The sequence below is a fragment of the Heptranchias perlo genome, chromosome 21 (genome assembly GCF_035084215.1).
Source record: "Heptranchias perlo isolate sHepPer1 chromosome 21, sHepPer1.hap1, whole genome shotgun sequence".
Classification (NCBI taxonomy): domain Eukaryota; kingdom Metazoa; phylum Chordata; class Chondrichthyes; order Hexanchiformes; family Hexanchidae; genus Heptranchias; species Heptranchias perlo.
The window spans coordinates 19,831,851-19,849,225 of NC_090345.1; the positions used below are offsets into that span (position 1 = coordinate 19,831,851).

Consider the following 17,375-nt stretch of genomic DNA (forward strand, 5'->3'; position numbering starts at 1 on the left):
GCCACTTCAGACTAGTCTGCTTTGACCTCTGGTAAGTGTGAACTTTTAGTACAACTCAAAACATTGCAATCACCAGAGGTTCCCATTTTGCCTCTTTTCAGTTCAGTTCCCATCCCCTGCACTACAACTAGCTCAAAACCTGAATGCCCCAGAAACTATAGCGATGAAAGGATTCACAGCATCATGTAGTTAACTCCATAATTCTCTTAATCTAACTGGTGAGTGTTTTAAATTTGCCAAATTCAATACAATCATTCAATTTTTGGGAGAGAATTAAAATAGCCAGGAGTGTTACAAGGCAATAATGCACAAAAATGTGACTAACATTCTCCCAAGCATGTACTTTTCATAATGTATGCAATATAATGTTGTTCACCCTTTCAAACATCCCACTTTAGAGACTTTGCCACTATCTCCCAATAAAGTGGGTGCTGAATTTTTCCATGTTGCCCTGCACCACATAGCTGAATGAGGCATATTTAACAATTCCTTAACACTAGGCCAGAGTGCAATGCAATCATCTGATAGGGAGATTTGAGAGAGAATCAGCTCCAGTTTTTAAATTAATGGACAACATTGAACACATCAGTCAATAAAACCGATGAATTTTGTCAATTGTCAGCTGGATTTCTAAGTAACAGTTTCCACTAAAAGAACAGAAAGTGATACTCTTTTGAAAGTGGATATTAGTACAGAAAGCTATGGAATAACCTGGAGTCTCTTTCTCTACCTACACATCTATGCGAGCAATTGTCGGGAGGCAAAAACAAATCAAAGAAAACTCTACTTTAAGAACTATTTATTTTCTACTTTTATTGAATTAGAGAGATCAATAATTTATCTTTCCTAGAGTCGGTGCCTCAAGTGTAAAAGCTGAAAATAATGTATATGAGCAAAATGCAGTCAGTGAGGCTCCTGCTGATCAAATGGAGAAGACAGATTTAATTCCAGCAAGAATCGGCTCTCAAGGTATGAGACTCGAGTTTAAACCCTATTCATGGCTGATGTTTCAGATTTCTGCGTCCCCTAAAGGACAACTTTTCGCCACACTGCCCAGAATGTATGTGGGAGTGGGAATAAACAAGATAATGTAGGGGGAAATGATTAACTCCTGCATCACTTAAATTGAATTTTGCAATGTGATAGCCAAAGAGCTACCTGGATACAAAAGCAAAAAAGTTTCCACTAGGAGATCCAAGTGCCCACTGAGTAAAACTAATCACAGTGAATCCTAGTTTTTCTTCAATTGTTCAAAGACCATGTTAACACACTTGGACCAGTAGGCCTATGTATTGGTCTATGACAGTCCTGATAACTGCTGAAACTTACCATTACCGTCGAGATGTCTCCTCCTTTTGAATATATGAGTGTCTACAACATTGATGCACAATATTGAAGTATTTTATATTGCTACCTACTGGCTCACTAGAAAAAGCTGCAGGCCTCCAAGTGGAAGAACAGACAACCTATTACTACTTTTTGAGTAATTCCATGTCAAAGTGGCCTTTAACCCGTGATGTAACAACGAAGATTATTGCTCTCTGAACTGACTTAGTACGGCTCAAGTAGCGATAAGTGACTCTAGCCACAGGGTATAATAAATATTAACTGCACTTTTCTTGTCTGCAAGTGGTAAAATATTGTCCCTCGGGCTCCAACATTGATATAAAGTGTACAATAATTGCAGCATGCTCTTGACACCTCCATAGTCCCTTGGGGGCAATATTTTACCACTACAGCCTTGAAAAGCAGTCAATATTTGTGCACGATATAAATGATCTCCTTTCACAATAATACTGCAGCAAAAATTCCAGTCCAAATTTATGATGCATTATTTGCAGGTTCATTCATAAAGTGCAGTATTTAGTTATGGAATGACACTTAGTTTATTTGCTTGTTTATTATGAAGGCAATACAAATAGCACATGCCAATTCTTTCATTGCGAAAAAGGACACGGCATTCAGAAACTGCAATGTGTCCTTATTGAACAAAGACAATGGCAAAATGATTTAAAAATAGCTGTTGAGAAAATGCTTGAAGATTATCTGCTTAAAATAAAAAGTTGATTGCCACCAACGCAAGTTTACCCACCTTGACATGGAAGCATTGACGGTGAGTGCAGTGGGGTAGGGGTGTCGAAATCCCCCTGTTGTGATTGGGTAAACAGGTTGACCTTGCCTGAAAAAGAAGAAAAGAAAGAAGAAAAAAATAACTGGAAACTTCTCCTGTTGTTGCGAGCTCACTCTCATTTGACCAGAACAAAACATTTTGTTGATTGCACAGCCAGGATCAAAGGATGCAAATAAAGAACAATTTTAATGTGCTAAATCTGATAGAACCAGCTAATTAAATTTTATAACCTCTGCTAATGTCAACAGAGACCTTCTCCCCAAGCCAAAACTAGGTGTTTTGTTGTGATAATTAAAGGCGAAGCGGCGTTTGCTTTAATGGAGCCATCACAATAATTGAGGGCTACAGATCCAAAGGAAAACAATAATGAATGTAAATTTATACCAAAATAAAATGCATCAAATCAAAGAGCCGCCGTTCTGCTTCGGGCCTCTTTTGGTATTTAGAACTCAGTAAGAAAACATTAAATTAACAGTCCTTAATTTGTAGCCTTTTGTCATAGTAACCAGTGTTGACAGGTGTTGCCAAGGGAGAAGCCCCATATGAATATGTGGGTACCCAGTAGCCAATCACAGCTCATTACAATAATTGGACAATAAAGTAACATGCAAAATTCTACAAGAATTAAAAGAATAAAAAGAAAAAGAAATGGAACTGCTTACTGTGGTACTAACCATCCTAGTGGATGGGGGATTTGGCCAACGGTACCTGGCGAGAGTGGGTAATAAGGAGAAATATCTGAAGGATGTGGAGGCCTAGGAATCCCTAGAGAAAGCAAAAAGAAACCTAATATTAACTTTCAAAAGCCCAAGTGATACAAATATTTTCACAACGTGGTTAAATTTGTCTGTGCAATTGTTCCATTTACCTTCCTATTTCCAATTGTGCCAACACTTGAACTGAAACTGCATGCCAAGCCTTCAATGGCCCATGTCATATGCACCATTTATCTCCATTATTTGCAACAGCTCAGCATATTTTTAATAATCGTTGAAACTGTTGTTTATAAAGTTATCTTCAGTTTGAGGGCCACCAATATCTGTGCACAGGGTGGCTTGAACACTCAATTATAGCACTACAACTGTCCTTATTTACATCATTTCTGTGCAAACAAATTTGATATTTAAGTTTAGTTTTAGAGAATTAGTAAGCCTTTGATTATAGGAGCACTTTCGCACCATGTCAGTGAGATTTTTTTTTCAGTGTGATCCAAGAAATTTCAGAAAGCGCTATGTTGTCCCTTTATTTGATGCTTTCCATAGCATTCAGCTTTTTAAATGAAGTATACAGGAATTATTTTAGTTCTTCTGTGAATCATTTTTATACCAATATATTAAACGTCTTCACATACTTCCTGTAACACGTCTCTGTTATGCTTAGTCTAATTTATTATAGCCTGATGAGACTCATTCTTACAACTGATTTACTTCCAGCCCTGCTCCTTCCAACCTCGACTTTTCATTAGCTCCAGCACACCACATAGAAGAGCTGGTAACTGAAAACAACCTGACTACCTTCATTAATTTGATCAATAAATTTCATTTATTTAAAACAAACCATGCTTTCAAAACATTTAGTGGCCACAACTACTTTCAAATCACTAAGTCTGACCTGCACCTGCTTTTTCTGCCCTGTACAACCACGCAAATCTTTTCCTTCATACCCTAGCTACTACTCCCCATTCCTCACTAATCTCAACTCCCACAGCCCTCATACCTCTCTCCTTGCTAATACCAGGTCCGATACCCTTCCCCACACACTCATATCACAAACTACACCCCCTCCCTACCACTGGCACACCACATGCCCCTTCCCTGGTGATCCTGGGCTCTTTCTGTGAATATATATTGACCCAGAAATTGCTTGAAGCAGCAATCCAGCAGTGCTCGCCTCTCCATAGATTTATACTAACCCACTAACTTACCGCGGACTTTACTGCGGGCACTTCCTCTAATAGGAAGCGGAGAAGAGCCCAGCGTTAGCTCCAGCGAAGCTAGGACCCATGGGAGAAGCGAGAGGATCACTCTCTCCCCTCGACCAATCAGAATGCAGCATTTTTGACAAGTTGTTAAACTGTTTCTGCAGGCTGCAACGTTAAATCCAGGAAGTAAAAGGTACAACATTAAAATCATTGTAAAAAACAGTTATAGACAGTGGAAAAAAAGAGGGTAAGAAATAATCAAACTAAATAAAAGAGACAGAAGGGAAAAGTTAATTTTAAAAAAAATGTTTTTTTTAAATGACCAAAAACTATTAAAAATAAGGAGTAATGAGACTTCATATTTTTAAGAGTTAATTTTTAGTTGTTTGGCAGTCATTAAGATTTACTATTAAAATTTAGTTTAGACCTGATATTTTTAAGCGTACCTGTTTTGTGGCGGTATTAGTTACTTTCCAGGTGGGCAGATGAGCAAGTTGGTGCTGGTTCAATTATTTCACTGATTGCAGACGGTGATATACCTTTAATTCGAAGCTGTCATATCACCAGCGAACCAGGAGGAGCAAGTTCCGGATTTCTGTGTTTCACTGCACATGTGCAAACGCCGGAACTTGCTCCTCGATTTCGCCACTAACAACGGTGAATGCTGTTGAGCTCCCCGTTCTTTACTAAGCAATTTCTGGGCCATTATTCAGTAGACCATATAACACCCCTAAAATAAGAACAACATGTCCTCTGACTATCGTAAACACTGCCTATCATGAGCAATGCCATGGTAAATCACTAGTGTATGATACATGTATAAAAATAATAAAAATAAAAGTTTTATTCCCAGTGCATATCAGTCACACACTGTTAGATGCAAAACAATCTTAAAATTGCTGACTACTTCTGGCCTGGAGCCAGAAATTTACAAGCAACTACCATCGTCTAACTGACCTCAGAAGTTTATAAGCAGTTACATTTGCCTGGATTTGCCTTTTAGATAATTTCCCCATGGAATGTATCTGGGCAGTCGTTAAGAGTTGCCAGATTAAACACAGCTCCATCGCAACAGCTAGATGTCACAACCGAGTCCCTGACTATCTTGTGAGCAATACCGTGGGAGATCTGCTGATACATAAATTGTGCTTTACTTCTAAAGTTTGCGAAGCACCATTGAAAATTATTCTACAAAGCTCATACTGGAAGACAGAAAGTAAGATGGCCATCTACAAAAGAAAAGAATCTGTTACCCAGAAGTTCAGGCAATGAGATTACATCTACAGATTTGCTGAGCAAATTGTGGTCCAAACCAAATGTTGTACTGTATCCATGGTCAAATTTTGACATTAAGTCACTTTAATCAAGTTTCTAAACATTTCTCTCAAAGCCCTTGAATCTCATTTCATTTTCAAAAGGCCTCAAATGTTTCCCTGCAGTTTTACTCCAGGTCTGCTATTTGTTTCATTGCAAGAAGCACTCACTTATTGTGCATTGTACACTATGAAGCTATTTGTGCCCAAAACCCAGTGCGTAAAGAAGGGTCAACGGGTGACATTAATCACATTTTTCCACAAACAATTCAACATCCTTCTCTTGTATGGCATTATTTAACTGCACAATTTGTAGGACGGTAATGTTTACCTGGGTGCAGCCAGGGCAGTCAAGGCCACATGAAGCCAGAATAAATGTTCGGAATTCAATTTGCACAGGCCCTGTGCAGTGTTAATTATTGATATAAAAACAGCTAGGGCACTTATTTATCATACAGACAGAAAATGACTTAATTAATCACGACCAACAAATGAGGCTTTCTCCCTCAACAGTTTTCATTTGAAGCTACTATATATTTTTTTTAATTCAGCCACAGTAGCTGTCTTGTACGACATTAAATTCAAGATTATGATTTCTCTTTAAGGTACCCAGACAGGAGTTGAATTAAAACAAAAAGGTCGAAAGAAACAGAGAAAGAGCAGCATGTGTGCAGAAGAGGAAAATACACACAGGTGAAGTCAGAATAGAAGAGCTTGCAAGCACGAAGAAAAAACATATGGGGTAAATTGATCAGAAACTCAAAAGAGAAGGTTTTAACTAGATTAAAGCAGCTTCCTTAAAGGCCCAAGGGGTAAATTCACTGCGTGCTGTGGTACTTAGCCACAGAGTATCAGGTTACAATTTGCAGCCTGTGCTTTTAGCTGGTCTTTGCCAGGGCAATGATGGAGACACTACAAATTGGCCTCAGTGTCCCAAGCTGGGGGTGGAGGAAATCAGCCAGCTTTGCTGCTCCTGATCACTATCCAGTGATCCCTGCTGGAAAGTAAACGTGGATAATAGGTAAGGACAGGATCAGCCTCAGCTGTGACACCCCCAAAGTCAAACAATTGCTGACCAGGCTCATATGAAGAATGATCATTTGAGCAAGGCATTGTCAGGCCGCTGGCACCTGTGGAACTAAAGGGGAAGGGGTGGGAGAGAAAATATATATTTAAGTGGAGGGGAGAAAATATAGATTTCAGTGAATCAAAATTCACTTTTTAGAGGAATGAAAAAAAATTGCACGGCACACATTCTCCTAAATTAAACCAGCAAGTTCATAGTGAGGCTCAGTGATAGCGCTCTCACCTCAGACTTGAGCACATAATCCAGGCTAACAATGCAGTGCAGTACTGCATTATCAGAGCTGCCCCCTTTCGGATGAGACGTAAAACCAAGTCCCCATCTGTCCTCTCAGGTGGATGAAAAAGATCCCATGGCATTATTTCGAAGAAGAGCAGGGGGTACTCCCCGATGTCCTGACCAATATTTATTCCTCGACCAACACCAAAAACAGATGATCTAATCATTATCACACTGCAGTTTGTGTGGACCTTGTTGTGTGCAAATTGGCTGCCGCATTTCCTACATTACAACAGTAACTACACTTCAAAAAGTACTTCAATGGCCGTAAAGGGCTTTGGGACATCCTGAGGTCGTGAAAGGCACTATATAAATTTAAGTTTTTTCTTTTCTCTATAAACACGTGAACCTCACTTTGTCATTCCACTTCACCTAAAGATTTACATCTACTTCTGGATTTGACTCCCTTAAATGGTTGCCACAGTTGGTATTGGAAATCGACCTTATCACCAACACAGATACTTACCATTACAATCTATGGGCATTGCACAATTTAAATAAAATCTATGTGGGATGGCATGGTATTCAATGTGCTTCATCACATCCAGTAGAATTGAGGGTTTACATCCACAATAACTCTCTATCAGTAAAAGTTGCCATACTGATTGCACCTCTGGGTTGGTGTGGAGTGAAGACTACACAATTCTGCCAGGCAAAGGGTAAGTTGCTCCATGACACCTTCCAGCAGCTGGTCAGGACAAAACTGGCACTGGCCTATCTACTCTCATCAGTGAAACAGAACTTGGTAATATACAGTTCACTGGCTGATCTGAGGTCTACAATAATGATGCATGAAAATTATTACTACTTTATACACTAGCCAAAATCTACATCCAAAGGTATACTCTCCTAAACTGTCCGAGACTAGAACAAAACGTGGTGCCCTTCCAGTTTTAAGGCATCCAATAGTACTAGAAGCGCAAGGTTTGGTTTTAGCACTGTGCACTTCACAACGCATCATAGAACGATGAACCTTCTGTGCCGTACAACTGCATGATGCATTATGACCCAGCCTGTGCAATTACTCTGAATTAATTTTTTTTTGCAGGTATTACTGCCTTGAAGTAGATATTCCACTTCAGATGAAACAGGAACAAGCCAACAACTGCTCTAATTTCTCAGACCAGAAGTACAACTGTAATACTGTAGCACTATTTCACCATTATTTTTTTCAATATTCCCACGGATGCATTCCCAACGCTATCCCATCCCAAATAAGGTCCAATTTAAGAGCTAGTCTTGCAGTAATACAAGGGATTTACCAGCTGTAGGGTAACTGCTACCTGACATCTCCAAGTTGCTGCTGTGATATTAGCTTGTCTATGTAGTTCAGGCAGAAAGACTTCAGGTGAATTGGTCATAAACTCACTTCAGATTGAGGTCTTCAATTTGGAAAAGAGGTACTGAAATAAGAACTGATTCAGCTGGTATACTCACGAAGCATCACATCACGTGAAGTCACATTTGACGTATATAAAATATATGTAGCGAGCTCCAATGACCCACACGATTTACAGCAGTGCAGAAAGACATATAACTTGCCACAGGTCTGCTTGTGTTAAATTGGAGCATGAAACAAATGTTAAACTGGCATCAAAGAATGACTAGCATAGGTCCAACACTACATCACCTCACCAGAGAAGCCAATACCCGCTGGAGACCTGAACAATGATTCCTGTCGAGCTAAACACAATATTGATCAGGAAACCCTGCAATATGGGTACTGGCAATATGGACATCTAGCATGTTAAAGGAACCAAAAGAAAAGAAACCACCACAGAATTTCTGATGTTTTCATTTCGAGAGCTTAAAAAAATGAGTTTTTTCTTCCTCTCTCCTTTTTCCCTCCCCAATTTACTTCCCTCATCTTGACCGTAGGGGAAGGAGGTGGGGTAATTATAGCCCAGCGTGATCATATATTCACCCAGTGTCTATACATTCATAAACACAGACTTTCTTCCAGGAGTAACTGATTAGCAATTAAGAGCAGTCACGCATACCAATTTTTCTCTTTAACCGTGACTGGGGTCAACTGTAGCATCCCTACTGCCTCTCTAAGTGCCTCATGCTGAAGTGTAGGCAACGGTGAATTTAAGGGGACAATATCTATTTTTATGAACTAGGGTGTTAAATCTTCTCACATTTTATTTAACTCACTTTCCGCCGGGTGAGTTAGTTCTATAGGATTTTATTAGCCTTACCAGCAAAATCCTGTCCAATCAGGACTCACCTGCAATAATGCCTTGCTCAAGTGGCTTAATAGCCACTTAACTAGGAAGATACCACCCAGTTCTGGAGAGTAGGAAACTGGACATTAAGCAGAGCAGCAAATCAGGACACCCCATTTCCACGACATGACCATTTTCAACTTTTGAAAGACTGATTTATAGACCTAGAGCATCAGAACCGAAGTATACGCTTGTATAATTAACCCAGGATTTGAAATCAGAAACAAAAAGTAAACAATTCAAGTTTTAAAAATTGTGTCCATTGTTAATTTGGATACTGGAAATATTTAAATTAATTTATTAGTTATTTCTATTTGTGCTTGTAATGATTAAATTTAAACACCCCAACCGTGAAATTTTCAACTCCCTACGAGAATCAACTATATGGCCAACAGTGCATTCGGGCTTTTCAACAGTTTCTTGTTCATCCGTTTAAAGTACCCCTGAGCCCGGTGCTGTTCAGCTGATTATCAAGTGCAGCAGTGCAGTTCAAAAGCTGAATAGCAGTTGGTGGGTAGATGCTCAGTCTCGGGTGCAGTCTGCGCTCCTGGCAACCTTCTCCTACCAATAATAAAAGCAGCAAAACATATGTTGAAAATAATACTTTGCCAAAGAGATTAGCTGCTCCATCGTTGAATTAACTCCAGCTGAGCGAGTGAGCCAATTCCTACCTGGTTATTTTAATTTGCCCAGCTGAAAACTGCCATATCTTTCTCTAAAAGCTCATTAACAAGATAGCAACAGGTCTTAATAAGCAAAAAAAAGTAACCAATTTTACTCCCCCTTTTTGGGATTGGAAGACATGGAGAAGCAAAAGAATAAAACTGGCTGTTTCAGCTTATTTCCTGGTCTGCCATCAGTTTTAATGCCCATCTCTCCCATTGTCATTTAACAAGAATGGAAGTACCCTCCCCAAAACAGCTAATTTACTCAACAGAAAGCTATACAGTAGTTAAGTAACCTGGCGCCCCAATCAATTATTTAGCTAGTACCCCAATAAGGTGCCATTGCCCTCTGGTGGATATCCCATTACTGGACAGGTCTGTGGATACCCTGGTCAAGAAACATTATCAAAAGGCAAAAGGAACTTTGCTATGTCAACAGCATCCACTAGAACCTAGTACTATATAGGATTTGGGTAGGAGGGGCATCCCATAAACTTGGTTACAAATCTGCAGTAGCCAACAGCGACACCAGATAGAACTTGTTCCTTCACTGCTTATATTCTTTGTCCCAAGGATATAACATTTCTTTGGGTTCAACCTCCGACAAACCATGCATGATGTCCAAATGGAGATACTGCAGGTCCCAAAGCAGTCTGTGCATTTTAGTAGGACTTCTATCTGGCTGAATTCAATTAACTCAACACAAATCAGAAATCAAAATTGGGACATCAACTACTCACTGCCATAACCTGCTGAGTTGTCAGGGGAAGATGGGCAGCATTGAATCTAAGCAGCTCAACCTGCCCACAAATCAATGGCAAGTGCTATCAGCCAACTAAGTTATGTACCTACAAGCCAGCAGTAAAATCTGTTCTTTTAGTAAACCGCTGCATGATGACCTCTCGCCTCCTTAATTCTTCTTCAGTAAGTAAAATAGCAAGCCTGAACAAACACTTTAGGACATTTTCAAAATCTAAGATTTTTCAATTTATGATGAATTGATGTGCTTAGAATAAACAACTTTGTGTTATAACTTTAAATTTCTAAAAACAAAACTTTTAATAGAAAATGCAATGCATTATGCCACAAAAATCATCTCAAAACACGTAAACAGGGGCATTAATGTGTAACAGCTCAAAATAAATTTCTGAGCTAAACCTTCAAATTAGTATTGCAAATTCTGTCTCAGAGGAGCTTGGAGCAGGCAAACCCCCAAGAGCTTACCTGAGCAAGGAAAGGGGAAAAACCTTAAAATGTGAATACTTGAGGTGGAGACGGGACAGAAATAAACAAAAACTCATCTAAGATCAAACTGTGGATTCCTCTGCATTCTATCAGTCCCTACGTTTGTGATATGCACACAGAAAGAGACTTCATACTTAAAAATAAAAATACTAACTTGTGCAAATTGAAGGAAACCTATAATTTGCTGCAGTCAGGAAAGCTATGTTGTAATGTCTGCCATTTAATTATCATTATGTGGTGGACCAGTGGAGTAGACTGCCTGTTCGACCCTTACAGAAGAAATTCATTCAGATTCAATTGGCACTGTGAGCATTGAAATTTTTTTTTAAGCTTGCAAATCTTATAGATATTTGAGCTCACAAATGCAAAAGTAGTTTGTGATTCCATCCCTGGTATTCCATGTTGTTTTCCCCAAAACCTTCTTTCCTTTATTCTGTCTCTTTTCCCCACCACCATTCCCAAGCTGAGGCAGATAACCTGCTCTAAGGCCCCTTAACTATGGCCCACTATAATCAGCATCAGAACCTTGACCAGTCCTCAGATTTCAACTCCCTACAGAAAGTGGCTTGCATCAGTTTGTCCCTCCCCAGACAGGAGATTGGACCTTCATGGATTGAGGGGTCACATACAAGAATCCATGAGCCACTGGGCAATCAGTGTTTTGGAAAACCTCTATTATGAATGCTACACAAAAGAGCTATGTGGAACCACAGAACATTAATTTTACCATATGCTTGGCATAAACCGAAAAATTGAAATCAGATTTTCATTTTGGTGCAGTGGTCCTCACTCAATACACAGGCAATTTGAATGGTGCTTTCCAGAAAACAGTTCTACTGTGGGAAAGCTTTTGTTCTTATTTGGAAACTTTTTTTGAGCTGGGCAAGCAGTTCAGACTCCAAAAACATGACATTTAATTTCTTATAGTATTTGCCAGGTGTGCAGACATTTCACAGACCTCCTTGAACTTTCAATTTTCACAAATAGCTCTATGTATACTTTTATGTATAATTTAAAAATAACACACAGAATAGCTGCAAATAAAGTCAGCAAGTGCCCAAATGGATATTGTGCAAATGTGCGGCACAGTCAGTCTGACCAATAGCACCAATCCATTTATAAACCACCTGAATGTGGAGGCAGTAGGAACAATGCCTGGCATGAAATTATATTTGAAAAGGAGGTTTATTTTTCCACCAGAAAGTAATTTATCCCTGGCAAAATTACAAGTGGAACATTCTGGCACTGAATGCACAACAATTACATTTAAATTCAATTACACTGCTAATGCACATTACTGAAAATGTATAAGTACACAAACAACATTCAACATCATTTATTTCTGATGCAGACATGGATCTCCCCTAATGCCTTCTGAGTAAAGAAAAATTCAGAAGAATTTCATCTGAATTGCACTCTGATCCCAGAAACAAACAGCATTATCAGTGAAGAGTTTTTCCCTTTACCTACCTGTTTTGGGGTCCACATCTGCTGGTAAGTGTGGTGGAGGGTTACCTGGTGTGAAGTGTTCATTGCTGTATGTTATCAGTGGCGTTAGCGGATGGACATGGTGGGGATGTTGCACAACGGGTACTTTGTTAGACTGCCAAAAAAAAGACAGGAAATAGTGGGTTAGGCAACAGCAACCAACCAATGGACCATGACTTAGACTAATGGCATTGAGTTGAAGGAAGAGGGGGGTGGGGGAAGAAAATAATCAAAGAACTTTTGGTAAATCCTCCAGGGGACACTTAAACAGATTAAGTGTTGCCAAAAATCAAGAGGCCTACATTAGATGATGAATGGTTCCAAGTCAGATTTTATTTTGATATATGTCATCTCTTCTGCTATAAATTTAAAAGAATTGTAACAAAGGAGAGTAATCGGTTGTAAAGCAACTATATCTGTTACTATTTATTAAACAGGTTTTGATTACTTAATCCATATTTCACCAAGTCGACACCCAAAAGAAAAACCCATTGAATATGAACCATCTCAAACTAGGGAAAGTGTCCAAAAAGGTCATCCAATGAGAGAGAAATTATTAAAATACAAGCCTTTTCAGGTTACAATGACAGACAACTGTGAACACAATGAAGGAGATGCTTTGCTTTTACCTGGTATATTTAGCTTGGTTTGTGAATTGTTGGGAAACAAAAACATCATCTGGTCTTTTTGTCCATTTTATTGACTCCAATTCAACTTACCCATGATACTCCATAATCAGTTGTCCCATTATTGTCCAACAGACCAATTACAAGTACAATAAACAATTTTTATAAAAGACAATTTAGATTAATATCAATATAAAAATAACCAGAATAATCAAAACACTTATTCTTCATGTAACAATGAGCCTTTTTGATAAATTAGCTCTAACGCACAATTATTGTATTGTGAAATTAAAGGACAACACTATATATTTTAAAAATGCAGATATAACAGTGAGTTCAGGGAAATATTTCCACAAAGGTCTTGTCAATATTCAGGAATTGAGAGAATAGTTTATGTCATCACCAGGTCTGCTTTGCTGAATTATTGCCATATAGAGTTATATATATTACACATGCAATCACATGGGAACGTAAGTACATGTAATTTAAATTATGTCCTTTTTAACTATTTGAGGACTGCAAATCCGAGAGTTATTAGACTAAAGATACCCAGTAAAATAAAATTATGAAAATGCTCTGAAGATACCCATTCTAGGAGACGGTGTTATCTATGCAATGCCACTAGGTGTCTCTATCACTTTGTATGTGCGCCCACCAGTGACATCTAACAGCAGTAGCCCGGTACTACAGTTTTATTTTAAAAAGCTGATAAAACTATAACTTTTGGATAAAAGTTTTAACAAAATGCTTTGAACTTATGAAATCATAATGGTAATAAATTACCTGATTCTATTTTAGTTACACTCAACAACAAATGTGCAAAAACTCATTTTTCTTGAAAACATGTGCATATTTTGAAAACCACAATTGACATGTAGGATCTGCAGGGTTAATTTTGTTACTGTTCTATCAAAAGTCCAAAATAGTAACAAACAGCAGTCACAGACAACCAACCACATGTCTCTAAAATAAAACAGATCTGCTTCCCATTGAAACAAATGAGAAGCAAAACCTTGAACTCTGGCATGAAGATTTCATCAAGATGCTACAGGGCATTTTGGGCAGTAGGACTGGCATCATAAGTGTCCTGTAAGTTTATGCTTCGGAAAGAATTTGCTGTAGAATCGTGCGAGCAAACAGCAGGAGGCTACAGCTAGTTATTTACTGTCTACAGTCTCTCCTGCTTCTAATTGGCGCCTGCTACTGTAGTAATGAGTTTAGATGAGGGATGCACAATACAGAGTAGATGATGATTCAGTTTCTTCCCCTTCACAAATGTTTTGAAAGCCCCATCTCATCATCAACAACAAGCTAATTTCAATTGCAATAAAACATTTACTAACAAAAAAAAAATCAATTAGGACCCAATACAATCTGACTTCAGTCCATCTCATTTTAGAGATTCCTTTGATCCTGCACCACTTTTCCCTTCAGAATCTACATTTTACTGGACAAGATTAATATTTCAACCAGCTTACAGTAAAGAAGAACTTCAATTTAACATACATTAACACATAGGAAAACAGTAGTTAGAACATTACCTCCTTTGCAAAGATCCCAGGTCTAATGCAGCCTAGAGTAAAGGGGATATAATATTTCCTAAGAAAGTATGAACAGGAAAAGAATTTTAGCCAGTCCAGCATCCTCAGCTGTACCAGCACCTGATCTGATGTAGCCTTTAAACCACTCCCACTACCAATGAAGAGGGAATTGATCCAACTCCCTTTTGAATGCCTTGCTTGGGTTCAAAAGTCAATGAGTCCAAACGTGGTGTACTCCAAGTTAAATTCGACTCATGCCCGCATGTTTTAGTTCATAAATAATGGGCCTGGTTCTTTGTTTTTGCAAAAATAGCTCTCTACATCTATCTCATCAATTCCTTATATTATTTTAAAGACTTGGATATTATTCTCTTCTAGTCTTCTATTCTCATAGGAATAAGATTTAACCTCCTTAGCCTCCATTCATGGCATTATGATCTTAAAGCTGGAATCACACAATATTTTCCACTACATCTACATTTTTTCTTAAGTCACCATGGCCATGCCTGTACACAGCACTTCATTCCCTTCCACTGGCTGCAAGGGTTCCAAATGAGTTTGTGCAAGTCTCAATCCAGATTTCATTGGACACAATCTACAGCGCAAAACTACCCATTATATGGCACTAAATAATCAGTCTCACTCAGAGAAGCCATAAGAATAGTTGATGTGGAAAGTCATATCTATGTTGAGGTGGGTACTTTACTATTGTTTGGGTTAAAGTGCATTGTTGGGGCTTTCCAGGATTTGGCTAGTGCTCTACCTGATGGAATGGATTCAAATAGCAGGAAAATATTTAATTCACAGGATAACATCCCATGCCTAATAAACACAAAATTCACTTCTTGGAAGAATAATTCATAATAACATTAATAAAATAGAAGATAGCAAAGTCACCACCAAAATCATTCTTTTCACATGTTTTAATAGAAAGTGAAAATAGAGAGAGAGAGAAAGAGAGCGAAAGCAGAGAAAACGAAAGAGGGAGAGAAAAACAAAAAAGAGGGAGAAAAAGAGAGAAAAGAACAAAAGAAAGAATGTAAGAATAAAACACTTCTCTCTCCCCAAGAGGAAAAATACAATATTTGCAGATTCACATTTTTTTAAAATCAAACTAAAATTAACATTGCTTACTAAGAGTAACACATGAGCACGTATCAAACTACCAGTTTACATTCCGTCCAAATGTATATTTGTATCACCCCAACATTGCAATCCGATTGACTGGTGCTAAGAAGTTGATTTTGAATTTGGTTGCCCTTTAAAACCCATTAGGTAATAAAGCATTCAGGTGCTACAAGCAACCTGTAGAGCACACTGAATAACGATAAGGTAACAGGCAGTTACAATCTGTAACACAATACAGCTCTTCAGATTACATCATCAATCGCGCAAACAAAGCTAAACATGAAAGCTGGACTACAAGGTAGTAATAGGGCTGAGAAGAAAGTTTCTTGATAGGAAATACCACGAAGTATGGGAATGAATTATGCCTCGAGCACATTCTATATATTCATACACAAATCTCCAGGACAGTGATATTGTATCTCTAGAAAAGTACATTTATCAGATAAATGTCATCTATTAAAACCAAATAATAATGAAGGGATACCTTATTCAAACCATTACCTTTTTCTCATTTTTCGAATTTGGGGTTTGTTTATTTTGGATTAATGATTTAATGTGTGTAAATAGGAGAAATATATGCTGAATTTCAAAGTGGTAGTTCTGAATGGTTTTTTTGTACTTTTACATGTGTCAGAAAATGCTAATATTTACTATATTTTCAGTCAGTGAAAACTTTGAAGAGGAAGTCTATGAGCACCCCTTTAAAATAAATGATTAGCTTGGGCTTTTAAAAAAAAAATATATATATATATTTAAACTGTGACTTCTGGTAACATGCAAAGAAGAAATATACTCTAATGACAGGCAGCCTGAAGAAGCTAAAAATAACATCTAGCGTTCAAATGATAAGGTTCAGTGAAGCACCCCAAGTTAATAACTGTATTGATGTTAATTCAGTTCCCTGACACAGATTCCCCAATTAAGCCCAGTTAAGTAACAGTTTGATTTTTAAACAGAAGTACCAATGAGTCTCCAACACTCACAGCCAAATAGGTAATAACCCAGTGTGTATGGAAAAAAAGACACAAAATGTGTCATTTTTATTGTGGTGAGGGTACCCTCGTCCCCTTCCCAATTCTTAAAGCTTTTTATTTTATACCTTCAGGAAGTGATACCGCGCCAGATATTTTTTCTACTGAAAATACTGAACGCATTTGACTGTAAAATAGGAAGCATCGCTACTGTACACACTTAGGATAAAAATCAGCATCAAGATAGTCAGTGCATCAGCTTGATATGTGGCCCATTTGTTCAGCTTTGTTATTAGAGTTCGCTCCGGTATGACCTACTTGTATTGTGGGGAAGAAATAGAGGCAATAGTATTCCGCTTATTTTGTTAAGTAACCCTGAGTATTTTTTTTTGGAATGGATAAAGAGGGGGATGAAGATATTATTTTTTTTAAAAAGGCTTTTAATAATAGATTTGGCAGTTTCAACTTAAATGTATATCAAGAACAGTTGCGGTGATTTTTCATCATCCGGACACTTTCCCTCCCTCCCTCCCCCCCCCAAAAAAATGTGTCTAGCAGAGAAGCATGATAAAATGGGAAATATAAAAATTACAATTGCCTCTAGATAGAACCTCTGCTTTTCATTGCATGAGACTTTTGCTGGTGATTGAGGATCACATTCTGTGGTGCTGTCCATTTTTCCTGTGAAAAATCACAAACCAGTGGCCTTGCCTGTAGGTCACTCCTGTGCAGACATAAGCACAAGTACAAAACGT

The 17,375-nt window shown here is 38.2% G+C and overlaps 1 protein-coding gene across 27 annotated transcripts in view; it reads right to left on the reverse strand.

Annotated features, from left to right (window-relative positions):
- Positions 1–17,375, reverse strand: part of tcf7l2 (transcription factor 7 like 2) — a 153,397-nt gene that overhangs the window by 14,911 nt on the left and 121,111 nt on the right. For 23 of the 27 annotated variants that reach the window (XM_068002188.1, XM_068002187.1, XM_068002215.1 and 20 more), the window contains exons 5-7: positions 12,337–12,469; positions 2,794–2,896; positions 2,093–2,179 (exon numbers count right to left, since the gene is read on the reverse strand). In XM_068002188.1, the coding sequence (XP_067858289.1) occupies positions 2,093–2,179; positions 2,794–2,896; positions 12,337–12,469 (323 nt within the window). The remainder of the gene's footprint in view (positions 1–2,092; positions 2,180–2,793; positions 2,897–12,336; positions 12,470–17,375) is intronic. The other 4 variants (XM_068002191.1, XM_068002189.1, XM_068002214.1 and 1 more) reach the window with 2 other exon arrangements.